The sequence below is a fragment of the Drosophila suzukii genome, chromosome 2R, assembly GCF_043229965.1.
Source record: "Drosophila suzukii chromosome 2R, CBGP_Dsuzu_IsoJpt1.0, whole genome shotgun sequence".
In the NCBI taxonomy this organism is placed as follows: domain Eukaryota; kingdom Metazoa; phylum Arthropoda; class Insecta; order Diptera; family Drosophilidae; genus Drosophila; species Drosophila suzukii.
This window is the reverse complement of record NC_092081.1, coordinates 7,008,838-7,035,992: the sequence shown is the minus strand read 5'-3', so window position 1 is coordinate 7,035,992 and position 27,155 is coordinate 7,008,838. Positions and strand designations below refer to the sequence as shown.

At 38.8% G+C, this 27,155-nt stretch overlaps 1 protein-coding gene across 50 annotated transcripts in view; it reads right to left on the bottom strand.

The window, feature by feature from the left end:
* Dscam1 (Down syndrome cell adhesion molecule 1) overlaps nt 1-25,460 on the bottom strand; it is a 68,463-nt gene extending 43,003 nt beyond the window's left edge. For 30 of the 50 annotated variants that reach the window (XM_070995030.1, XM_070995051.1, XM_070995029.1 and 27 more), the window contains exons 1-5: nt 25,040-25,460; nt 21,021-21,209; nt 9,838-10,182; nt 4,064-4,234; nt 2,713-2,862 (exon numbers count right to left, since the gene is read on the bottom strand). In XM_070995030.1, coding sequence (XP_070851131.1) covers nt 2,713-2,862; nt 4,064-4,234; nt 9,838-10,182; nt 21,021-21,081 — 727 coding nt within the window. In that variant the 5' untranslated portion in view covers nt 21,082-21,209; nt 25,040-25,460. Of the gene's footprint in view, nt 1-104; nt 229-541; nt 666-1,409; nt 1,534-2,712; nt 2,863-4,063; nt 4,235-4,368; nt 4,528-4,639; nt 4,811-4,917; nt 5,036-5,203; nt 5,375-5,759; nt 5,922-6,045; nt 6,208-6,343; nt 6,515-6,965; nt 7,128-7,487; nt 7,650-7,814; nt 7,977-9,837; nt 10,183-21,020; nt 21,210-25,039 lie in introns of those variants that run through there. The other 20 variants (XM_070995055.1, XM_065863996.2, XM_070995048.1 and 17 more) reach the window with 14 other exon arrangements.
* Nucleotides 25,461-27,155: the final 1,695 nt, after the last annotated feature.

The window sequence follows — 27,155 nt, the reverse complement described above, 5'->3', positions numbered from 1 at the left end:
ACACTGCCAACAGGTTCTACAAAAAAGTAAACTTTTAAGCTGACTACCTCTGTAAAAAAAACTGACCTAATCTGTGAATGTTGGGCCAAGGGCTTGAAGTTTACCTAGAAATTGGCTGGGGATACGCTTGAGCCGGACATAAGAGACTTAGGCTATGCAATCTTTTGACCTTTACGTGCTTCAGGTCATCGGAATTGGTAATCTTAGGACTGACACTACCAATGGGTTCTGCAAGAAATAAAAATTGTATCTTCTGAAAAGTCCTCTAAGCTAAATGGAAACTGCCAAAAGCGGATTCAGGATAATTTAGTGAAACATTTACCTAAAGAAAGGTTGCGGATAACCTTGAGCCGGACAGAGTATACTCAAGTCTTGGCTGCCCTTTCCCTTAAGATGCTTGAAATCTTCACCTGTGTTTATCTTGGGACTGACACTCCCCACAGGCTCTATAAGGAAAGTATTAAGTTTGGTCACTTTACAAAAATCTATGCTACACTGCCTGCGCTGGGAGAGGATTTCCTTTGAGATGGAACTGAGTTACCTATATACAGGCACTGGATAAGCCTGAGCTGGACAAAGTAGCGTAACACTAGCCTCGAGCTTAACCTTCACCGTTCGCGAATCGTCGCCTGATGTTAGTCTCGGTCCAACACTGCCAACAGGTTCTTGAAAACAGATTCCAAATGAATGAACTAGAAAATTCTAGACTCTGCCTGAAGTATGGGATGGATATGTACTACAATCTTTACCTAAAGAAGGGCACTGGATAGGCTTGAGCCGGACACATCAGGGTTACGCTACCCATCTTAGGAACCCGAGTGAGAGTTATGTGCTCCTGGTTGCCATTGCCGTTTAGCTGGGGACTGACACTGCCGACAGGTTCTGTCGAATAAGGGACATTAATAGGTCGGAATTAAAGAAAGAGCCTAAATGTTGGGTTGGGGTTACCTAAAGAAAGGCACTGGATAGGCCTGAGCCGGGCAGAGAAGAGTGGCACTTGACGCCAGATACACTCTGAGAATTCGCGACTCATCTCCACTGGTGAGACGAGGCCCAATACTGCCAACGGGCTCTGGGAAAAATTGAAACGGGAAACATGATCCCAATAATATATGTCGAAAAGAAGACCTTCAGTTGGGATAGGCGGCTGTCTTACCTAAAGACTGGCACTGGATATGATTGAGCTGGACACAATAGGGTGGTGGGTTGACCAGCGGAAAACTGGACCACCTTAATGTCATTACCGGAGAGAAGTCTGGGCCCAACACTGGCAATGGGTTCTTGAAAGATTTGGATGGGGTAAGAAATTAACAGGACTGGTATAGCTTATACGAAATCTGAATTTGAAACTGACAAGCGTTGGTCTGGGTCTGGATAGATTATTCCCCTAGATATTTCATTAGTCCTACCTAAACAAGGGAGCTGGATAGGCCTGGGCGGGGCAGAGAAGTGTTTGACTAGAGCCTTCGTCTCCTGTGAAACTGCTGCTGGTCAGAGTATTGGGAAACTTGGGTGAAACCCTGCCAACTGGTTCTGTGAATGAAGCGAAATTGTTGAACGTTAATAACCTTTCAGATAATGCCAAAAAATAAAGATAGATCAAGAACTGAAGAGTGACTTACCTTGGGCGCAGTTCGAAAGAGAATACTAAGTGAAAGTTGCCAAGGACTTGGAATTATGTTTAAACTGTGACGTTGCCTTTAAATTGGTTTACTTAAGAACGGACCACACCTACTCTATTCGGCTTTGTTTCAAGCTCTCATCATTGTCGAGTACCCTATCCCAACATTCAGGCAGTTTTCAATTTAGACTTAGGCTACAGCAACAAGTCGTTGTTCAAGTCCAAAAGTAGACCAATTACTTTAAAAATTACTTTTATTTTTGTTTAATTTAAAACGACAGAGAATTCTTTTACGCAAAGAAAGAGATTTTAAGCGAAAAATCTTTTTGATTGCATTTTAATAGTACCAAGGACTTGCTGCTTTATTATTATTATTTTTACATTTATTTGGAAACTGCAAACGTTGTCGTTTTGGTTATTTAAACTTTATTAACCAAGCGCAGTTTCCAAATAATTTGCAACAAATATTTGAAATATAGTTTAAGCTTTTATTCTTTAATGTTCTTGAACATTTATAAATATTTTCTAGTTCGAAAGAACAGAATTTTAAATGACACTTCAATATTTCAAACATTTGTGCTGCATTTAAGAATAGAAACAAATCGTAATTTAAAGTTTTTTTTTTAAATAAACGATTGGTAACTTTTCTTCTTTATAAAACTGGGAGTAAACTTCAAACAGCATATAACTTAATGATTTTAAGTAATTACATTTTGTTACTTATAATATTTACAACAATGTTAAAAAAAATTGTTTACAAATCATTTGAAATTTACTTTCAGTTAGAAAACTTCAGTTATTGAGGATATTTCAAAAAATTAATATAATAATGTTAATTATAAAAAAAATAGCTTTGAAAAAATATTTTACTTTTATTTTGTAGACACTAATGAAATTCATAATCTTTATGGTATTGTTTAGTTTTTCAAAATTTATAACTTTGTTAAAATATTTTACTTTTGTTTTGTCGGCACTAATGAAATTCACAGGCATTACAAGTTTTGATATACAAGTTTAATTCCGAAATTATCAATAACTGAAGTTTCTCTGTATAATTTATGTAAGGAAATTGGCCAACAAGGCGGACTTACCTGTGATAACCAATCGCCCTTTAGTGGCACTCAATCGGGTCTCTCCGGTCAGACGATGTTTGGTTCGGCACTGGTAGCTCTTGTATCCATCTTCGGGTCCAACTTCACGGATGTGCAGCTCTCCAGAGGGCAGTACCAGATATTTTCCATCTGGTTACAGAATGGTTCAGATAAAAACGAAGTTAGTTTTTTCTTGTCAGCTAACTATGCAACTAAATGTATTTACAATTAAGTACATGGGAATAAAATCAATTAAGTACGTGCATTTAATTGAACTTATTCACAATACATTCAAAAGCCACATGGCCTTTGGCTACATGTTTATTTTATTTGTTTTCTTTTGCGTGTATAGTAGTAGTTCTCGTTGTGCTAAAATGTTCAATGTTAATCGTTGACCATGCAATGTGACTTTTAAATGATTAAAGCTAGATTAAAAATGAAAAGACTGAATGAGAAGCTATTGTATGTTGTTAGATAAGAACTTCGCACACCTTGTATGATTTTATTTTTCAGTTTCTTTTTTTGTGATCAAGTTTAACCATATGTGTATGTATAGCTTGTTAGGTTCTCATTTGGTCTTATTTTAAGAACTTTGTTAAAATTTCGATTTCCTTGTGGACTTTTGCTTTTATTGAATCGATTGTATTTTAACAGAATTCCATGCTTACAATCTAACTATACACCAGCAATGCCTAGAATTTGTGGTATAAACAAATTGAATCGAGCCGGAGTGATTGATCGTAATCTATTTACATTTTGAACAGGGCAATACATTTACAACTCAAATAGTTTATTTTGAATTCTTATATCGACGATCCACAAATTCCGAGGCATTGTTTTTATTTCTAGACATGCGTCAACAAAAATGCCAATAATCTTAGATTTGCGGATTACATATGTATATATTTGTGGTATATATACAGCAATGTTTGGATTATTCATTTAAAATGACACATATATGTACAGATTGTTAGATGGTTGACTGTTTATTAGCATTTTTGCATGTATTTACACTACGCTAGTTTATCAACGCTACGTTCAACTACATGAAGGGGTTTCGGTTTCATTTGGGCAAGTCAGGAGCGACTCATGGATTTGTGGGAGGGGAAAACTTATAAGAGGTTGGGATGGGCAAATAAAAAAAGAAAGTAAAAAGATAGGACGGACAGAAAGAAAGATACAAAAGAAGGCAAATCGAAAGCCTAAGCAGCGCTGAACACGGAAAGAATTCCTTTGTAAGCTCTATAGAGACTATAGATCGAGGCCAGATCGAAGCGAACCGAATTGGATGGGAGACGCAGGATATTACGGAGGAGTGGGCAATGCGAGAGCTCTTAATCTGTTAATTTACCGCTTTCTGCGATATCCTCCTGGGGATAGATAACCCGCTCCTCGTCCTCCACCCACGAATCGACCACTATGAAATCGGCCACAAAACTGGGTATGTGGCACTTTAGGATGGCGCTATTGCCCCTCAGTATGGACTCGTCCATGACATTGACGGTGTAGGATTGTGGCACAACTGCAAGTTTACGGAGAGATTGTTTGAGTGGGATGGGGGATTAAAATCATAAGGTTAAAAGTGGTGGCATCATTGAGAGGAACCCCGTTCATGTAACTAAGCGAACTGAAAGTCTATGAATCTCTGGGTCCTACCAGTAATGTTCTTGGTGAACACCTCGCCCTCGGTATCGATCCAATCGGTAATGTCTATGTGATCCGCCACAAAGGAGGGCGTCTGGCACTTGAAAATGGCGGCGTTGCCCTTGATCACATACTCGTCGTAGACTTGCGACTCGAAAAACTGCTTTACCACTGCAAGACGGGAAGTGTGAAACTAAAATGAGGACTATCAGGAGTGGGAAGGGTCTGTGGATCGGAAGATTCGTGTTCTAACTAAGCTAATGCCGAAGATCGTAACGGTTACCAATGGAGTCGTCTGGAAGGGGCCTCCGAATCTCAACGCCCTCCTCGTCAATCCAACCCTCGACATCGATGAAATCTGCCACAAACGAAGGCACCAGGCACTTTAACGTAGCAGAGTTGCCACGCAGCACAAACTCATCGATGACCCGTGTCTGGTAGAACTGGTGGACAACTGGGGGAAATCAGAGTGAACTAGGTCAAATAAAAACTAAAGGAAATCGGGAGGGGATGCTTAGAGGGACCCGCGGGGAACTAGAGCAAAGAAATCTGGCCAAGTACCCGTCTCCTCGGCATTGTTGGGATAGTAGTTGCGACCCTCCGAGTCCAGCCAGAGATCGACGAACACAAAGTCCGCCACGTAGGAGGGAATCTCACACTTCATCACCACCGAGTTTCCCCTAATGACGTACTCATTGTCTGCCTCCGATTCGTAGCTTTGAATCACCACTAATCATAAAGAATAATACATATAAAATAGCGTAAGAGATGGGACGGGGAAGAAAGGTAAAAGCTAACACCTATCGAAACACTTATCGAAATAAAATATGTTTTGATTAGACTGTACCATAGGCGCTGGTGGCATTGTTGCGCCACAACTCAGTGCCCTCCTCGTCCACCCAGGCCTCGACCTGCACGAAATCGGCCACGAACGAAGGAATCTTACACTTGACCACCGCCGCGTTGCCTTTAATCACATACTCATTCTCGGCCTCGGTTATGTAGAACTGTGAAACGACTTTGGATCGAAGAAAATAATAAATAAACCGTGGGAAAGCGGGAAATACTGGGAATGGAACGGGTGATACACTAAATAATGCCTATAACTATTGAGAGAACATTTTAGCATCGAACCGTAGTAGGACAGGACATTGCCCTCATCGTCGATCCAGGATTCCACTCGAACAAAATCAGCCACAAACGATGGAATAGAACACTTCAGAACGGCCGCATTACCCCTGATAACATACTCGGTCATTATCTCAGCCTCATAGAACTGATTGACAACTGTAAAAGTGTGCAAAAACGGAAGGATTTAGAATAAGATGAAGATGGGAATTGGATAGGATTGAAACCCCCACAAGGTGTTGCAGCTGAAATGATTTTATACTCCTTGGTAATACCATAATTCTCAGAGGGGCGTAGCTCGGTTCCCTCTTCATCTATCCAGGATTCGACACGCACAAAATCGGCCACAAACGATGGAATGGAACATTTCAGAACTGCCGCATTTCCCCTAATGACATACTCCATCAGGATATCGGCGCCGTAAAACTGATTAACAACTGCGATTCAAGAAAGTGCAATGTTCAGAAATGAAAAACAAGCTGAAGCAAATTGATGTGGGAAAGGAATGGGGTTCCTGCTTAAGACTAACTTCTTAACTACTTCAACGGTCGATGACTGTACCAAAATCCTCTTGCGGAGCATACTCAGTGCCATCACTGGCCACCCAGGCCTCAACTCGCAGGAAATCGGCCACAAAACTGGGAATAGTGCACTTTAATACCGCTGTATTGCCTCGGATAACGTACTCGGAAACAACCTCAGCCTCGTAATACTGATTCACGACTGTAAAGCAAGAGTTTTTATGAGGGGGGAACGAAAAGAAATGAAATTGCCAAAATGAAATAGTGGGTGTGGTTGATGGGATGGGGGTCTGGATAATCCTAAATAACTATTAAACTTTTTCATAGTGCATGTGTACCGGTTCCCTGTTGATCGCCAAGTGAGCCGTACAGCTGACCCTCTTCGTCCTGCCAGGATACGACCTGCACAAAGTCGGCAACAAAGGACGGAATCGAGCACTTTAGCACCGCCGCGTTGCCCCTTATGACGTACTCGTTGTTGACCTCCGATTCGTAGAACTGTTGCACAACTGGGGATAAGTTCACACAGCCACTGATTACATAATGAAGGTAGGGAGAGCAAGGGGAAGGTGGGGCGCCTACTAATAGAACCCAAGTCCAAACCTTGCGTGCGGCGGGCGTGTGAAAATGTGAAGCCAGCTAATGAAACGAGAGTGTCTTCTAACAGCGACAGACAATATTGCGGAGTGCACTTAATGAGACTCAAAGCGCAATCAGCTCACTGGCTCCGTGCTTCCCTGAGAAAGTCTCTGGCCAAGAGGTTAATAATAGTTCTGATAACATGGCTCATCAACACGCAGTCACCCGAGATAGCGAAGATAAATGCATAAAAAGTAAACATAAAAGATGCAGGAGGGAAAATGGTTAGGTACTTATCCATAATTCTGGTATGTCACGCAACTGTACAGAGACCCCGAGTAAAACTAACCCAAAATGTAATCAAAAGGTTAACAAACAAACCGTATTCACTGCCCGGCAAAAAGTCCTCGTTCTGATCGGTGTGCCAGGAGACAACGCTCACAAAATCGGCCACAAAAGACGGGATTTCGCATTTCAAAACTGCCGCATTGCCGCGTATAACATAAGCCTTATTTACATCAGTGTCGTAGTATTGGGCAACGACTAAAACAGCAATCAAATAAATATGAATTTACGTAATGAAACCGAAAATAAAGTAATTCGGGAAGAACTAAAAACGAATCACTGAAGCATCGAGGAAGCGAAAACGAAGGAGCGAAGGATTCCCAACCGATTCTGCCTAACCAGTGTTGGTTAATAAAGTTACGTTTTGAGTTCGGTGTGTTGTATATTTTACAGGATTTTGTAATTAGTTTAGCAATTTGCCCGTTAACTGTACTTGCACTGTGCACAAGTGTTTCTGTGAGTTTGGCTTTGTAGTGTTGTACAGTAGTGGTTAAGGTAGTGCTATTTTTCTATAAGCTCACAAACAGAGACAGTACTTCTGTGCACTTAATCACACACCATATTCAGTGCCTGGATAGAAATTCTCTTGCTCATCGCTATGCCAGGATATAACATTGACGAAATCGGCTACGAACGATGGTATATCACATTTCAAGATGGCGGAATTGCCGCGGATGACAAATGCCTTGTGTATATCCTCTTCGTAGTGTTGCGAAACGACTAAACAGGTAGGAGAAATGAAAATAATAGTGAGTGTTTGAGATTTAAAAAAGGAGTGAATGAATTATGGAATGGTGGGATTTTCTGTGACATTTCCGAAATCGCGACCCCAGCATGCTTTTAGTACAGCAAACGAATATTTGCTACGGGTAGTTCGGATCGCACCGTATTCCGCTCCCGGGAAGTAGTTCTCCTCCTCGTCGGTGTGCCAGGATACCACCTCCACGAAATCGGCCACGAACGAGGGAATTAGGCACTTGATGACCGCCGAGTTGCCCCTTATCACATGCTCCTTGTTTACATCCGCCTCGTAGTATTGCGCAACCACTGGGAAAAGGGCAATCATTTCCGATTACGTCCAACATATTCTCACAGTCTAAGAACGTCCGCGATTTAACATTAGGAACCAAGTTCCTGGAACAGTCTGGCTTTATAGCCACCTTCTGGTCAGAAATTCATTAAACAAAAACCCCGAAACTGCCTTACAGGCAAAGTTAATTTCAATTAACCAAAATATTCTATCCGCCGGCCTGTGTTCAGGGTGTATACCATAACTCATTTCGACCAACTAGCTGCGGGCCACTTGGACAGAATGTTTTTCCTCGTCTGCGCTTTATTCACACATAACCATACTATAAAATGATAAATTCCTCCGGTTAATAGCTAGCGAAAGCAAACGACAATAATGATGTCAGGCTTGGGGAAAAAGGGGCGAATGGGTCGAGAGGTGGTCTCTGGGCTAGGTGTGCTGGCTAATTGCCAGGGAACACGTCAGCCGGCTATGAGTAAGCGGGTGGCACGGCTCCAACATAATTAGCTAAAATGTGCTCAAGTCTGGCCCATTTAGGCACTGCTTCATGGAAGCGGAAGTGACTGATATATCCAGGGGAGTTGAGTCTGGGCCATAACTCGATCAGCCGGCTACCCGTCAACCCCATACGGTGTGGTCTAAATAAGGTGACAATTTCATCATCATCATCACGTCGTCGTAGTCGTTGTTGGGGTTTGCACATCCTCCAGCGGAGCTGTCAAAGGTTGATGGAAAGACATTCGCAAATGGCAAGTACAGTTGCCGACAAAACACTGGCACAGGAAGTAATGCAGGGAAAACGAAACGATTAAAGTGAAATGCCAAATGGCATTAAATTCCCCCGAACGCTGCAAAACCCGACTAAGAAATGTGTGAAAATGAAAGCGTGCGGAAAACTTTGGCAATTCGCAAAACGTTCGATGGAAATCCCGTGAAAACTCTGTTTTAATTGCCACAGCCGGTGCAACAATAAGTCAAACACAAGGGGTTAAAGACTGCAAAGAGTGACTTGACACGCAAAGGCAACTGGCGGCAAAGTAGAGGAGATACGAAACCAACGCTGAAGTGTCTTCATTTGGGTGTAGCTGCAAGAGAAATGGTAAACATAGGGCAGTGCAAGTTTTCGTGTTGGTTTTCCTAATCAAAGGGATTACCATGGAAGCTATATGCAAGTACTCTTTTTTGAATATTCAACTAAAACAAAGTCACGCTTAAATACAAAACGACTTTCCTTCTTTTTTTGTTAGAACCTTATGATAACCCCAACTTTTCTTTAAAGTTATTCGGCCTATTAATCCAAGGTTACCAATTTAACAGAAAGTTGTACTATTCAAATCATGTTTTAATTTTCATCAAGTTATTAGAATCGTATTATTCTGTCATAGTTATCCTACATTTAAATACATAACGACTTTCCTTCTTTTTTGTTAGAACCTTATGATAACCCCAACTTTTCTTTTAAGTTATTCAGCCCATTAACCCAAGGTTACCAATTTAACTGAAAGTTTAACTATTTAAATCATGTTTTTATTTTCACCAAATTATTAGAATCTTGTTATTTTGCCATAGTTATCCCACATTTAATACAACCTTTAAAGTGTAAGCAGCCAACGCCTTCTATAGTTGCTTTTTTCTAAACGGATCGTTCTCCTAATATATGTACATAGGTACATAACAAAATGTATAATCTGTGTCTTTATCCAAGTAATACTTAGTATTTTTAATACAAATATAAATACATTCAACATCTATTTCTTAATTTCTGTTAAATAATTTTTTGTTTTAAATGTTGAGTTGCCTAACCCAGTTAAACATAGTTTCCTGACCAACGTCCGGCTTGCACTGCCCTTAATCTACCTCTGAACCCTGGTAACTTACCGGCTCGCACATGCACATCCCGGGAGATGATCGATCCAAACTGGTTGCGGGCCAGACAGGCGTACACCTGGGCATGAACCTCCTGGCGGTAATCCTCGGCGCGAAACGGCGGGAAGACCAGCTTGCCGTCGGAGGAGATCTGACGCAATCCGGGAACATCGCCCACAGCAGTGCCGTCACTTCGGATCCAGATAATCTCGGGCATGGGGTTGCCACTGGCCTTGCACTCGATCTCAGCGCCTGTGGAGTTGGAGAAGTCAATGCGGTTGGTGGGTTCCTTGAGGAAGACTGGTCCTTTCTGGTCGGCATCTGGGGGATTGGCAGCAAAACATTGGCTACCACAAGCTGAAATTGAGTTTTAAGTGTAATCAGAAATTAGTGGATGTCATAAAAACATGATTCAACTTTTGAGCAGAGATTAAAACCATTGTGTTTGTAAAAAAAGGGGAGTATTTGGTTTAAATGTAGCTTAAAATTAATTTATACTAGGACACCAGTGTTTATTAAGCAAATGGCTGCATGTAAATTGGTGATCTATTTGTTAATCACATTTATATCACTCGAACTCACATCACTAGATGTGATCAACATTCGGCTACGCTTTCTGGTCAGAACATCCGCTGCGGAAGTGCATTCTCATATCCATGTCAACAGTTTGGCTATTGTTCCAGCCATGGCTGTTTGACAATTGAGGGCCATGGATCAGTGACTCCTCGGTGCTGGACCCCCAACAAAAGCGGTATTCAGTTCCATACATTTTTTGCTTAACCAGTCAGAGCTCCACTTCCATTCGCACCCACCCACTCCCTTCAACTGGCTGACAAACAAAAGCCAAGCAGGCGAAAATCGTTCGTTGACACTTTGCAGACTCCACCCACTTCCCTTCCGCCCGGAATTTGTTGATGCCGTCACTGTTGCATTGGCAAACGATTTCATATTTCATTTTATGCATAGCCATGTCGGCTGGAATTCCCCCCATCCCGCCAATTTCCTATCACCAAAGGTGTTGAGCAGTTTCTGTGCGCTGACACGCCCACCTCACGCCCCCTACCCATATAGTAACCTCGGATGCAATTCTAAAGGCGTGTGCCTGCAATTTGTCCAGGGCAAAGCTATTGTAAACTTTATCCATACAACTTATTTGTATTCTTTAAAAATGTAAATGGTATGACAGGCATTCGGTATACATATCTATCTATACAAGTAAGCTGCAAATTTGTATGAGGTTATCGATTAAAAACAGAAGATACGAAAGAGCAAGAATCGATGCAATGTCAATAATTCAAAAACTGAACTTTTTACTGCTACTAGGGATTGATATTAATTTGTCTTAAGAATTTATATCAATATTTCTTTAAAAATCTTTATAGGAATTAATACAATTAAAACTCTTATAGCCAAATGAAAATGGAAAGATAGTAATATGAGATAAAAAGAAAGTTACGTAATGAAAATAAGTATAATATTATGTACCCAATTCCAATTAATTGTTTTAAATCGTAGTTGACAATGTGTGCGTGATGTGGGACACCCTGAAAATTCCACCAAATTACTTTCGGCCTTTTTCATGTAATTTCTAAGGCACTAGGCTGTCATTCACAAAATAAATTAATCAATTAATGTCATTTAAAGGTTTCAATTAAGTAGGGAATAGCGGAGGCACACAGGAAATGTCGCCTTCATATTTAATTATACTGAATTTCCTTTCGAATATAAAGTGGTGCATACGAGATGAGGTCTACAGTGCGTTGCAAAATTGTAAAAACAAATTTTTCTTAGTGCAGAGATTTCTGTTCCAAGCCTAATTGAGTAATTTCTAAAAGCCTTAAATTAGAGGAGGTTTTTAAAAATAATGCTTCTGAATCTCGTTACTATTTTGTGTCTGTAGTAGACTCTTCAGATATACCACTTAAAATATAAGATGCTCTATAGTCCCATAACAGACTGTATCAGTACAACACATACATATGTTGGCAACAATATATATTATTCAGCATATGGTGGCCATACGGAATACAAAGCGTAAAGTCTTGGAAAGACGTGCGAAAAACATCAAATATAGTGGGTAAGGTAGGAAAAGGAAGTGAGAAATAAGCAAACCAAATGAAATTTTGCAACTGTTGCTTGAGGAGAACCAAGATGATTTATAGGGATGAAATTAAGATTCCTATAAAAACAATCCTTTGTCCTTCCATTTTCTTCACCATACGTCCTTATCTTCCCTTCCAAGTTTTTAGGCTTCCCTTTGAATGGAATATTTATTTATTACCAACGTTTTAAAGCACACCTGCTTTTAGTTTTTGTTGTGCTTTGCGCTGCAGCAAAATTAGCAGGTGTATTTTATTTTACTTTTTCGTTTCCAAACCTAAAGCTCTGCGAACAAAAAAATGCAGAACGAAACCGGTTAGGAAGCCGGCTTTAAATGAGCAAATCAAAAAAGCAAAGCTAAGTAAAGCAAAAGCAATCCGAAGCAAAAGCAGAACTGCGATGTCAACGGCGGCAAAACTCAAGTTAATCAAGCTCTCGAATTTTTGTTTGAGGAATACGTTAACTTTTTCGCCTTGCAATTTTCCACTCAAGCGACCAATTTGCAAAATTTGATGATAATTCCGCTGATGATGATGCAGTTGCCAACATCTAAGGTCACTTTATCAAGTTTAAGGTTTATAAAGTGACTCAACTTGAGGTGTTTAAATGTTTTTCTTGTTTTCTTAGGTAAACAGAAGCCAAATACAAAAAGGGGGCTACAAACATAAGCAAATGAACTGGGAAAAATAAAAATAAACTATAACTAGAGGAGTGGCCCGCAGAACCAACAAAAAAGCAAATAGTGATAGGGCATAAATAACTGGCGAAAACACGCGATTCAAGAGGTGTCCAATTACGACATCCTAACCGCAATGAGAGCAAAACAATTATTTAACCGAAATTTGAGGTCTTAAAACACGACACTTGAAATAGGCTTATATTTCGAGAATATATAAGAACAATTTTCGAGAATTATTTCGTCTCCATCGAAGTGCTGCCGCCCAACTAATTAACTTATTCCGGGAAACATACAAACCCTTAACACCTCTCGAAGGGGGAAATTGGAAACTAATAACTTCCGGCTAAACAAAAACAAAGGGCCTAAAAGTTCAATAAGCACACACGCATGACCCCGCCCACCGAAATTAGTCCACATCACGCACTCTTGTCATCGAGGTCAGCCACAAAGGAACGGACAACCCAGGATGGAATGGATACCCACCCATCCCAATCGAATTATTCGCTCTCTACCTGAACGCAATGAATCTCGACTATTTCACCGTGATTCTGATCGGTGAAAGAAAGAAACATCTGCTCTGGAGTTCAGAAACCAGTTCGACAGCTGTTCGGCGGAGGAGTGATGGGGGAATTGGAGAACAGGTATTGGTATCTCAATGCCAGAGTTACCCACTCATTCATGCGAATCGTGCGGCATTTACCCACACACATATCACGATCAGTTACAGTCCACAAAACATTACATTACCCATTACTTGTGGGGATATATAAATGAAAACATAAATGTACACCGGGGAAAACTCGTTTAAGATTTAGGGTAACGATTGTAATCGAATATTGAATGGATAAGTAAAGAGGTCCCTAAATTAAGAACAAGCTTTTGATTCAGCTGTTATCTTATAGCTAGTTTTACTTTTTGTAGAATGGAAAGATAACAATCTTAACAAATTATACATTTTTCTAAACTTTGATATTTCTAACTTTATTGTACACAAAAAAATATTTCTGAAGAGAGATAAAGTTTGTTTTAAAATACATTTTCGAATCATTTCTTTAAGATATCAAAAGTTATAAAATGTTATTTAAATAAACCTACACAGAGAAAACTATCTAAGAACATTGTTCTTGAATTGAGAACATTGTTCTTGAATTGAGAACATTGTTCTTGAGTTGAGAACATTCGTTCTTAAAAACCGTGTAAGTACACTTTGGTGTCAATATAAGAACGAAATGGTGAGAAGAGAAAAGTGAAATCGAGTTTATTTAACAACTTTTTGATAAGTATACACTAAGGACTGAACTAATAGTTTATTTGAACATACAATGTACTTAAATACCTCCAATTCAACTTGATTCGTGCAAAATAAAAACATTTTCAACTTAAAAATGTCGTTCTATTATTAAGAACATTTTCAACTCAGATGAGAACGTCAGAATTTCATCTGTGTAAAGGAATATTGTTCACCCTTTTTTTAAGGTTTATTAAAATGCAATCTAAAATATAATTTGTATAACTAAGATGAACTTGTAGGTCTCAGTGTGCAGACACCGACTAATTGTGCGATGTGTGGCACAGATAATTGCAGACGAACTGCCCACGCGATTCTAACAGCTCCCTGGCTGTAGAATTATTTCTGTGGAGGCATGCCTCCAAATGCCAACTGCAAGTCACCCGTGAAATGGTCCGAGACCACAAGCTACCCGCAACTCACCTGTCCGCCTCAACGTAACTCAGAAGATGACAGGGAGTCACGGTGACGACACGCCGCTGACAACAAGAACAACAAGAACACCTCTAACAGAGAGCAACAAAACCGCAGGCCAGGTGTGAAAAGCGGGAGCGGAGAGAGAAACACCGTTAAGTCGACAGGAGACAAAAGTGGGACGAACTGGAGCAGGCCACGTGGAAGATACATAGATACATTCCACGGGGAAGACGGAGGGCCTCGAGTGATGATGATGCGGCAGTGTCAGTAGATGTCAAGCCACAGTGGGGCAAAATCAAATTTAAGTCTATTAAGTGATAAGATATGGGACATATTTTTAGATCACAAGGCAATGGATAAGTGCAAATAGTCAGCAAATTATCAACTTCTTACTTAAAACAAGTAAATACTCTTCTTATATGACATATATGTGACTTGCTAAAGTCCTTAAGTCAACTAAAACTGAAATTAAAATGTGGGTGTTATTTTGATTTGCTCGTTCAAGAAATGTCTCTCAAAGTAAAATATTAAAAAACTCAAATTTTAATGAGGTACGTGAATTTTCTATCAATAATATCAATCTGGAGACCACTGTTCCTAAAAAGAGACTGGCATCAGAAGCTGTAATATAATGTGGGGCTGAAAAAGAGAGAGATTGAGAAAGAAAGAAGAACTTGGTCTTGGGGGTGGATTTGTTGTCTAATTGAAAGCGTTGCAAAACATTTACAGGGAGAAGAGCAAAGTACAGAAGAGCGCACACGTGCAATATTTTTCAGCATGTATAGGAATGTATCTCAAAGATACAGTAGTGCCATACAAATTTGCATATGAAGTATATTATGTGGGTAAAATAATGACGGTACAAAATGTAAATATAAATTTTTAATCGATAGAGATATTTAAGGAACTAAGTAATTTTTTCTTTGTACAAAGATCTCTAGAAGTTTTAAAATTTTACTCAGCTTTCGACATCTTACCAATGAGTATAAATACATACTATTTGATTTTACTCTTCAGTCTTTCATAATACTTTTGTTATAAAATATGCATGTGCATCCAAGCAGTTTAAACAAAGGGACAACTGCATGCCAACTTCCTATGACAAAATAGAGTCTTCAACGATAGCGACAGTAGCTTTCAAAAAAAAAACATATATAATGTCTGGAGTATGACGAAGGGAAGACCAACAGCAGACGCGTTTTGCATATAAAGTCAAGTTGACGTCGTCATCGTCTCGAGCGCATTAATTAAGACTGCCAGCAAGACGCCAAAAGACTTTTTAAAAAGTGTATTCATATATGTATACACACTCGTACCTAGAATTTAACTTTAAATACTTTTTGTCGCATGCAGATTATGGAGATGGAAATAATACAAATGGGTTGAGAGTTGGCAGCCCCCAAAAAAGAAACGTGACTCAGGAACCGCGGATAAGGTGTAAAGGGGGGCCTCCAATCAAATCCCGCCTTCGAAATGCCTGGACGTGCGCGATCCATAGATGATGTGTGCCTGATAAACATCAGTTCTCTGAGGCTGTTGGACTGGAACTGGGATCGGTAGATGGGTGAGGCCATGAACATATTTTACAAATTATTATGACGACTTGATTCCATTTTTGGGGGCGCCAAAATGATGTTAATCCTCCACCCTTTCTCGCACTCACACAAGAAGCTAATTTTTGTGATATCTCTGAGTCGTATCTTTCCACATAAAAGATTTCTTTTCATTTCACGCTACATAATTTATTAATCTTATGTGCCGAAACTAAGTTCTCCGTTATAGACAGACTTCTGGAATTTAAGTATCTAGACGACTGGTAAAATTAAACATTTTAATTTGTTATTATCCATTATACAATATTATTTCAAATTCTGTGTGTTGATAAATAATTTTTTTAGATTAATATTTGTATCATGCTTTGTTTAGACTAAAAAATATATTTTTAAAAGTTTGACAATGAAAAATTTGAAAATTTCTGTACACGTTCAAGACCATCTTAGGTATTTCTTAAAAATATCTACAGTCCAATCCTATCTTAAAGGTGGGGTTTTTTTAAGTTTACTTACAATTATATAGAATAAACTACTGCCAAACAATTTAAGGTGCTTTATATGGTGTTTAAGCATTACGGGACAGTGGTAAGTGACAGCCACAACCGTGTTGTACACCCTCAACACCCTCTTGGCCAGCTAATTCGGTCGCCGGGGACGGAATAGGGGGAGTCCCGTCGCCAGGAGCTCTTCGAATGAAAAGCGGCAACAGCGCGTCGCTCCACATCAGCTTGTCAGGCAGCGAGACATAAATAAGTATAATATTTTTCCAGAGGGGAGGAAACTGTTTGGCCGAGAGGAGATGGAAATGCGTGCCGACAACGTGGCCCTTAGTCATCACAGCTGTTCGAGCTGCGAGGGGAAGTGTGTGAGGGTGGGTGGCATTTAGTTTCTCTCTTCTCGGGTAAATCAAAAGTGTGCAACCCAAACATTTGGAGCAGATCTTGGCCGGCCAACTAAATAAAACATTTCTCATTTTTCACAACCTTTTCTCTCCTCTGCAAATTAAGGGTGACAACAAAAAGGGAGAGAGCACGAAAAACTCTTGGGTTTTTCACTAACGGAGGGGTTGAAAGAAAACTTTATTGCCGAAGTTTTAGAAGTGCCACCAAGAGCTGCATTTACTCCGCACCTACTTAAAAATATATCTGAAATATTTTCTGGTACACCCCATAAATTCTTCGACTCGCTGCAGCTCATAAAATATTTTGAGTTAACTTAATACTCTCTACATATATGCATCCAAAAATTTGGGGAATTCTGGCAGCACTTAAAGAGCTTGAATATATGACAAATGCTCTTAATGTCCCAACAAACGCTTTGATGCCCTGGATTGTCGTGTCTTTTAGGTGGATTTGTAAAGAAATCTTAGAAAAGCGAACCCGACAAAGATTCTTTTGAAATGCATTTAGCTCGGCTGCGTTGCCAACTTTCATCATCATTATAAGGCAATTATTTACGCAATTATCGAAAACTTGCTCCGCAGTTGCAACCTCGCCATTCTCCAATCTTTATTCCCCATTCAAGTTGACAAACAGCTTTTGAACTATTGCAAATGGGCACGAAATAGGCTGCAACGGCTCATAAAACACCACACTGCATCGTGACGTCACTGGTGACTGATGTACTTGCCCCTTTCTCCTTAAGGCTTTCTCCACATCCCAAATTGAAGTCACATTCCGGTGCCTGCTGCGATGCAACTAATAATAAGTCGGACGAGGGGCCATTAAGTTGGGGGCAAAATTCTATTGAACCGTCTGCAGACGCCGTTTTCCTCTGCCAAGGAAAATTGGATACACTAAGAAAATTTGTGGTTTAAACTTGATTTAAATCAAAACGCCCTATTATATGTACATTATTATTTTTAGAGACTGTTGAATATCAACTAAATCATGAAAATCCCACGACACAAGCTTGATTATTAAACAAAGAAGCTCAAAAACTTCAAAAAAAATATTATATACTTTGCAACTTTCCATAATCTTATATGATATAGATATGACATTAAGAATTCAATACATTTAAAATAAGTTGGTTGAATCAAAAGATCCTACATCTATTTTACGAATTCTGTTTTAGTTTTGTCGTTATTACGTGAAGTCCTAACATGCAAGATTTAATATTACCAATGAAGAAAAAACTTAATAAAATAGAGTAATATGAACCTTGCAACTTTTCATAGTCTTATCTACTTTACTTTTACTTTTACATCTTTTTCTTAATTCTGATTTAATTTTGTTGTGAAAAGAACCTACTAATATTTTATGGCACATTTTTTTTTTGGTGTGTAAATGAGATGGGAGCCCAGCCCCTCGGTGTTGCTTAAATAAACCCCGCGTGTGATGAGCCTCAATCGTCGGGGTATCATAACACGTACTCTGAAGAGGGCTAAGAAAGTGTCAGGAGGGGCACATCAATCATTTGTAATTACGGCAGGCTTTTTCCATCTTGCACAGCTCCATCCTCATATATCGGCTCCTTTCTTCCCATTCTTTCCCATTTGGATTTGTGTGGAAACGGAAATAGTTCTTTCTTGGATGGGACAGGGTCTGGTTCAGTGATCTCTCGGATGATCTCTGTCATATTTACGAGTGTTTGGAGTGGCATGCAGTGCATCTAATTGGTTACGAAATCTTTCGAAGAGAGATCTTGACGATAGCAACAAGGAAAATGTGACCTAGTTGATAAGTGGTCTTCCCTTATCAGTAAAAAGCAAATACAAGGAAATATGCTCTTGGAGACATTGTGCTGAAGATCAAACAAAGACACAACTTCAAGCAATAGAATAATTTTAACTCACATCATTGATTAGTAAGAAATTACTTAACAAAAAAATTTAGATCTTAAGTGTGATCTTTTTCCCTTTTACAGATATAAACTTTTTAAATTAGTCAAAGAATTTGGAAGTATTTATCTTTCATAGACCTTTCAGACCTTATTTAAAAAAAACAGTAACGGATCCAAAATTTGGTTGTATGGGGGGATAATTTTAAAAAATTTGTTGAGTAGAAATCAAACATTTTTGAATATGATACATATTACATATACATTTAAACCCGGGGGATCTATCTCCCATATCCCCCTGTGAATCCGCGCATGGAAAAATTCAAGCGAAGACAACTTCAACACCAATAATTTCACATAATCTACAAGTAAAACTGAAAAGTTAAGGAAGTCAGAAACTTTTAGAACCTAATTGTGTTCTTTCCTGCTACAATTTTGAAGCAAGAAATGTTTTTAATTAAGTCTAGCAATTAAGTAGTATTTATCTATCATACAATTTTCTCATTGGAAAGCAACATCGGAAGAGCATAGCAAAGCCTATTCCATAATTCCATCTATGTCATTTGATTCGCACATTTGTGTCTACACAAATTGACTGCTTCCTGTTTATGTGCCTTGTGTTACATGCTTACTTTTTTGCCTTTTGGCTGCAATGTTTTGAACCCAGCTGTGGCCACTTGTGAACTTTAAGCTCCATTACAGTGCTCGTGGTGTGCGAGCTGAATTTCAATTGAATTCAATGAAATTGCGAATTAAATGCGTCCGACTGCAGCGGAGACAGGAACAACAACATAAACATCGCATTCCGACTTTCCCATAACGGAGCCTGTATAATAAATCCATTTTATTGTTTAAGTCTGGCTTTAAATTTTAATACAGCTTTTGCGTTGCGTTTGCTTCACGTTTTCATAACAGAAATATAATAATAATAAAAGTAAAAAATGGCGCAAAATGTTTTTAATCAATTTCAATTGAATGATGACCCGCACAATCAACGTAAGACGTTCCCTCACTCAAAGCATATATCTCTCAGTTCTTTCTGGTTCTGCTTCCAGCGGGTAAATACTTTTATTTGGCGTTGTAGCTTTTGCATAATTTATTCTTTTAATTTACGATATCATCAGTACAGATCTTTATGGCTCAGTATACATTTTGAATTTATATTTTCGCCTCTAGTTGCTGGTTTCAAATTCCAATCGAATACCTCATCTCATAATTTCCATTATTTTCATTAAATAATTTTGTTTATTCTTGACTTAAATAACAGAACAACTTTTGTGTACTTGTCATTATTCTTTAACGCATTTTATTTGCTTATTTTCGTAGGTGACTTTAGCCCTTTTCGGCTTATAATAAATGTAAATTTGCTTGAATATAAGGCAAGACCCTAAATTGGACAGACTGATAACATAAATGGAGGTAGCTATACGTATAAATTCGTTACATAGACGAACGCTTTGCATTTTCGATGGGTCAAGCAAACTGACCTTCTTAATTGAATGCCATTCAAGCTAGCATAAAAGGTAAACTGAATAATAAAGATAAAGAATAGTTGAATAAATCAAAACCTGATTTTTGTTTAATGCTAAACCTTTTTTGGTATATCATTTAATACAATAATAACTTATTAATTATTTAATATTACTACATATAAAAAAGGTTAAGCCCGAGCGCGTTCAAAAATGCATTTATAAGAAAACATTGCCATAGTTTATCTACGATTTGGAGAATTACTCATCTAGTCGGCTGGACTGAGTAATTGGCAATCTGACCCACTGATGTTGCACAGCCCCTCCGTGCCTCTCTCCCACCCCAAAATAGTGTTTCCCGGACGGTCGAGGCAACGAACCGCACTTTTATCTGTTCCCCAGCACAACCCTCGCACAAAAAGATACAAATGTATCCGTCCAGACGCACAGTCGAGTAAATATCCAACTGCAAACAAGCAGTGAATGCAATGAAACAAAAAGCGAAAGCCAAAGTACATGTAAGGAAAACAAAATTTAAAATGCATAGAAACGCTAAGAAAATCCACAGAAGCAACGGCTATGGGGAAATGGGTAAAAAGTCGAGACGAATGTGTCAACAGCGATATGAAACTTTGAATTAAAATGAAAACGAAGTTAAGTAAATGGAAAGTATAGATTTTATACAGGAAATCATTCATGGTATCCAAATTCAAATTCAAATTCATTGTAGTGTGTGAAAGCTCGAAAACTAAATTATTAGGAACTCATCGTAGCTGTTTTCCCAAATGGCCCGTAAAGAACAATAAATATCGATATTTCTATAGCTTCCGGATGCCACAGATCAGCAGTTTGGAATGCTTTAGAACACAAATTCGTGGGCCAACACCGAGCCAAGTGCAATTACTCACCAATGAGGGCAACAGCTGCGTACAGCATTAGCCATTTGGGGCGTTCGTTGGGCATATTCATACTGTATGCCGTGTTTCCGCTGGGCGGGTTGTGTAAAGTTGGCAGTGGAGGGTCTATCTGTTTATCGATTTTACGCAAAAATCCACTGAAAAACACCCTTTGCTTCGGATTCAGCACACGCGAATTATCTGAAAAATAAAGGGAATGGTTTATTAGATAAGAACTTTACTAACAGTTTTTAGTGGCATAAGTTGCGGGTTTAGTTAAATATTTTAAATGAAAATATTATATTTTTATAATTTAATGTATAATTCAGAAGGGAAACTTTTAGCAACATTTTTGTTCCCACTTATTCAATGAATTGCAAGTAATTTGATTAGGCAAAGCACCCTCTACTGTAAAAACATATTATACTTCACCCTTTTTTAACAGCTACAGTTTGGGGTGCTTTTAAAGGTAAAACACTGAAAACACATTATTAGCATACATTTCAATAATATGGTAAAGATGTGTTTCATTCTTTTTATTATGAACTAAATATTTTACCTTACTTATTACGTTATTTATTAAAGACGGGAAACAAGAAAATAAAAGATAAACATTGTTCACTAAAAATCACTTAGCAGAGAATAAACATATTTAGAAGTCTATGCCAGCCAAAAACAATCTAAGAAGTACTTTCCACCAGGAGAAGCCCTATAAAAGCGATTAGCAAATGGAATAAAAAACAGAGTGAACCCCTCGAAAGAAGGAATAGTGACTGCGGATGGATGTCATTAATTAAACCACAAATGGGAATTGGGAGGGGGAGAAAGCAACAGCTTCGACGACTTCTTTCTTTTAGTTTTTCCGCCTTGTGCTATCCATAAAATGTCACGCGCCTCCCTCAACCACTCCGCCACCCCAGTTTGGAGGCGAAAAAACACACTTTATGACAGGCAGGGAGTCACGATTCCACAATTCTGTCTATTTGTCCCCCAATCCCTCGGTGTCTGTAACTTGACATCGGCCCCCCGAAATACAGTTCCTCCACGACTTATTTTAATCCATGTGGATGGCCTTTAATTGTTCAATATACACATGCGAGTATATAGAAATAGATTCAAAAGCAAACTGTGCAGCTTTTTAGCGCTTAATTAACTCTTAAGTGGATTCCTTCATTGAAGCATACCACAAACTGTGAAAATAAAAAATAAAACTTTTATTCCGCATTCAATTCAAGTTGGATCGTTCAGCGAGATAACTAAGTCTTATCTACGACTTGGTTTTATTTGCTCAGAGGGTTGCGCAGGCGTATAAAATAAAAACCATCCCTGCACGTGTTCTTTTTATAAAGAATTGGGTAATGGTTGGTGGAGGGTCTGTGCTAGCTTTTCAATTGGCCTAATGAACTAGCTGTCATTCGCAGCGAGGGTTAACTGTCTCGGAGTTTAGCAGCTTTACAGGGAAACAGCTGCTTTGAAGGTTTCGGGGTGGTCAAATTTTTCAAACGATCACCAAAGTATTTCCAAAAGAGTTCCAAAAGAAAAATGTTTAATTAAGTTATAAAAGCAAAAGCTTTATTCTGTGTAAAACAAATATGATTTGTGCAAACATATATTCAAAATATTAAAATATATATGCAAAATATGGAAAATGGACTGGATATACATAAAAGTTTTAATTGCTGATAAAATAAAAGCTTATCTTTTTATTTTTTTCCCCAGTGGTTGTAGGAAGCGTGCGATTTCTTCATACAAGATTCTTTTGGTTCGACGTTCTTTATTTGTAAAAATAATTAAATAAAAACATAATTTATAAACTTTAACCTTTTAAACAATCATAAAACAAACTTTAATCTGCGAGTAATGAATCATCAGTTCATCTCCCTTTGAGTTTTCAGCTCAAGAATCGTTCGTTTCTCATCTCGACAAACGATTCTGCGACTCTCGACTGAAACAATTTAGAAAACATCTGGTAATCAGTCAACGGTTGCAGGCCTGCCATATAGGCAGCGTACAACATATGTACGGATACTTTTATATACACAATGTATCTACATATAGCCCGTGAAACCCTCCCTGAGCGGATCCGTTTGGTCAATCGCGTGGTAAAATCAACGAATCAAAAGCATTTTTTATATTACTCATGCTTGCATTTTGTATTCTTTTTGTTGGTCCGTCTGGCTGGATGTGTAACTAAAAATTGGGGTGACGAGCCAATAAATTTGGGCTAGGGTGGTGCATAGGGGGGTTGGTGGAGGGGATTCGGATGGGGGACAGAGGGCAGTGGCCCAGTGCAGGGTCGTCGACGACAGACCCATGGCTGAGGACCCATCCATTGTCCAGAACCGCTGGTATGACCCATTCGCGTTCTGAGTTTTCCGCACTGCGCCCCTAATTGAGATTCAAGTGCTCTCGGCGGCAGCGAAAACAAAAGGAAATATTTATTCGGCCCTCCATTCGTTTGTCAGCCTTTGTTCACTTTAACCTTTTCCGCTGTGTCATGTTTGTGCCCAAGTGGAAATCAATATTTGCCACCAGAACCAAGTCGATGGGAGAGTGTTCATCAATCAATCGATGGGAGCGACCGAAAGAAATTTGTTTAAGTAAAGGAATAAGTAAATATATTAGTTTAAAGGTGGGATAATCGTTTTTAAAAGAGTTTACAAAAATTAAAGTAGAACTCTATCATAATCTGGATAACCAATGGTGGGACATCAATTTTCAAAAGACTTTACAATTTATGTTGAAATCTGTATCTGTACAGATCTGTACTTCTATTTTAATTGTTTTATTGTTTATTATGAACTCAATGAATAGGAATTACATTTACGAATACCTTTATTTAGCTTTTAATAATACATCTTTAATGCTGTATTAACTTTTACTGTTTATTATCAGCTCAATGAAAAGGAATTACATTTACGAATACCTTTATTTACCATTAAGTAATACATCTAAGGTATGAGTAAGAGCATTTATTTGCCAATTTTAATAGTGCTTTGGGAAAAAGTTGATTGCTCTGGAAACGGGAGTCACATGGAAAATTGGCAACTAGCCCAACTAGTGCGGAATCTCCGCCTAGCAACAGGATGGCAGGCAGACGAAAATTCAGAAAAAGAAGCTGGAAAATGAAAAGCATATCGCAGGCAGGCGGAAAAGGAAACGGCGGAGGGTAGTGCAACACTTGCAAAATCAAATAGTGGAAACTTCAGACACACCAGCGGCTAAAGAACCAAGGCAGCTGCATGGGATTTCAGAGATTTTACAAGCAGGGGTTGAACCAGCATTCGCTGCAGGACTACTCACACATATGCGGACAAAGGATCATGGCGTATGTGTGCCACATGGAAACTGCGAGGGATTTTAAAAGGTTCTCGAGAATGAAGAGTTTTGAGCAGGGAAAACTACCTGACGCGGACAAAGGACCAAGGACCAGGCAGCAGGAGGCACAGGTTGCAAACACACACTCACGGACGCACAAACGAATACAACGGTATATCAGAGTTGCTTTTCTGCGGTGCCAAGGGCGCATGCGCCGAAAAAAAATTCGCTGAAAAATTCAGGGACTGAAATGAATTTCTCTAAAAGTCAATTTATAAATGAAAAGGACAGCGAAATGCCTGTTAACTGGCTAAACATTAAAGGCGATATTTAGAAATATACCATAAGACTGTTTTAAGGGTCTCATAAAATTGGATTTGTCCTCCCTTATCGCAATACATTTTCACACCCTTTTGCATGTGTGTGTGATATACAGTGCAAAAGTAACCAATTTTGCATTCTCAGATACGGGAAAACCTGTAGTTAGGCGAAAAATCAATAGGAAGCCCCAATGAAATGCTCGAATTTCGATAATAACCGATTAGATATCATCCTACAGCATCCTGAAATAGATTTGCCAGACTACCGTTACTCAGTGGGCGTGGGCAGGACTCACGCACACACTCGCAGCCCAACCTATACATACACGACTGGCACAAAGAAGTTGCCAGACAACGGCGAAAATTTCCCTAGCAATCGCCGACTTTTCTTACCGTAGACGCTCGTTCTGACGGCCAAATTGTTGGTTTAATGCGAATATTAATTGTTAACAGACACACACACAACACACACGCAGTGAGAGTGGTGGGCTATTTGCAGCAGGGTGCCACTAATCCACGGGGGTGGCGACTCCGCACAAAAGCACCGCACACACAAACACAGATACTTTGCTCTGCTCTTGGCTATCTTTCAGATGCTTTGCATACTATTATTCACTTCTTTCTATATATTTTGGAGGTGCACAACCACCACTGGCGAGGGGGGGTGTTGCCAATCGCGTACCGTACCGCTGCCGTATATCCGTATCCGTATCGGTGTCCCAAAACAACGCTCACACGCACACACAATCACACGCACGCTCTAGCGATTCGACCACTAAACGCTGAATCCGGTTCTCAATCGCTCGACGGTCCAAACAAGACTGACTCTGGCTATCCCATGGATGCTCAGGCACACAGATACTCGCCCTCGGATTCAGATACTCCGCTCCGCCAGCCGGCCATTTTCTCGCTCTCTCGAGCGCTCTCTCTCTCCGCGAAGGGGCAATTGTTTGGGAAATTTCGCGGGACATTTTGCACTTGTTGCTTTCGAGGGTAGAAATTGTGGGCTGTGTAGGTTTGGATTCTTAAATAAAATTGACTATATTTAACATTTTGACTTACTTAATAAAGAACATAAATCAAAGGATTTTCGAATTTACTTATTTTTTATTTACTTACAATTTACCTTAAAGTTGTCCGATCAGTTGCTAGCACTTTAATTATAAATTAGCTCATAGTTTTACACTGTACGTTAGCTTTATTTAAATAAATAAATAAACAAAATTAAAACCCATATTTGGAAATCGTCTTTAATGTCTATGCCTCGGATAAATAAGTTTAGAAACAACGAAGTTTTCAATTTATCGATTCATTGTAGGGAAGAGAGGTGTAAGGATAGTTTGGGGCCCTACCGGCTAAACGACTCGTTTAAAATGCACCCCGTTTTTAATGAATATACCTTAAAACCCTATAAGGGGATACCAAAAATTGAAGCTTTAAAGCAATCAGATGAAGAAGTTATGAATTAATTTCTGTCCATGTTAGAATTGAAATAATATTTTCCTTCTGTTTGAGACACTTTCTTCAACATTGGTCGCTCGCAATATTTTTCTTAATTTTTTTTTTAAATTTGTTATGCTTCTCCCTGTGGGGCAAGGACAGTTAAAGATAATGTTTAATAATACGGATTTGGTTCAAGTAAATATATAGTTTTCATGGTGCCAATAATACTACCAGTGGTGATTGCACCTGTCAACGAGAACTCGATGACCCAAGATGTAGTAATACTAAGCAATGCGGTCAAAACGCGGTCAAAAACGATTAAGAAAATTTAAGAAACAGTCTTTTCAATAATATTACTTTCATGGCCTAGCCTTTTATTTTTAGCTGCTATGTCCAACCAAGCTTTTCTTACCATCCTTACCCCAATCTCCCCTACCTGAACCGCCTGCCAAAAAAAATATATAAGATGTTCGTCTTAAGAAAATGGTCTAACAAAACCAAATATAAAGTTTTAATAACACAATGACACAAAAACTCTTCAAAAGAGGATGATCTATCCTGGAAATGTATGTAAATTACTAACACGACTGGTTCATGTTAGTGTCATTAAAATCATTAATCACTATGAACCGCAAAATTCTAATAAACCTATGAATCACATTGTGTTAGATGTTTTGTATAGTACTAGGAAAATGTTTCGAAAATGTTGACTATGCAGGGGTCTAGCTTAAAAAGAACTGAAGTTAAAACCTTATCTTGAATTCGATTTTTAACGCGTAATGCAACTCCCACTTAAACTAAGTCACCCTTTATCATAGAGCTTCATAATAAAACACATTAAATAGGGATTGATTATGTTTATATATATTTATTTGCTTATCCAACAATATCCACACAAAAGCCATGCCGAGCGTTTTTTGTGGATATACGTATGCTTTCAATTGTGCAGCATACTTTTCACAAGTTGATATTGTAAGTACATATAGTAATATCATTTTAAGAATGCGTTTGTATATATAATCGAAATATTCTGCAATCTATATAATAACTACAATTATCTGAAACG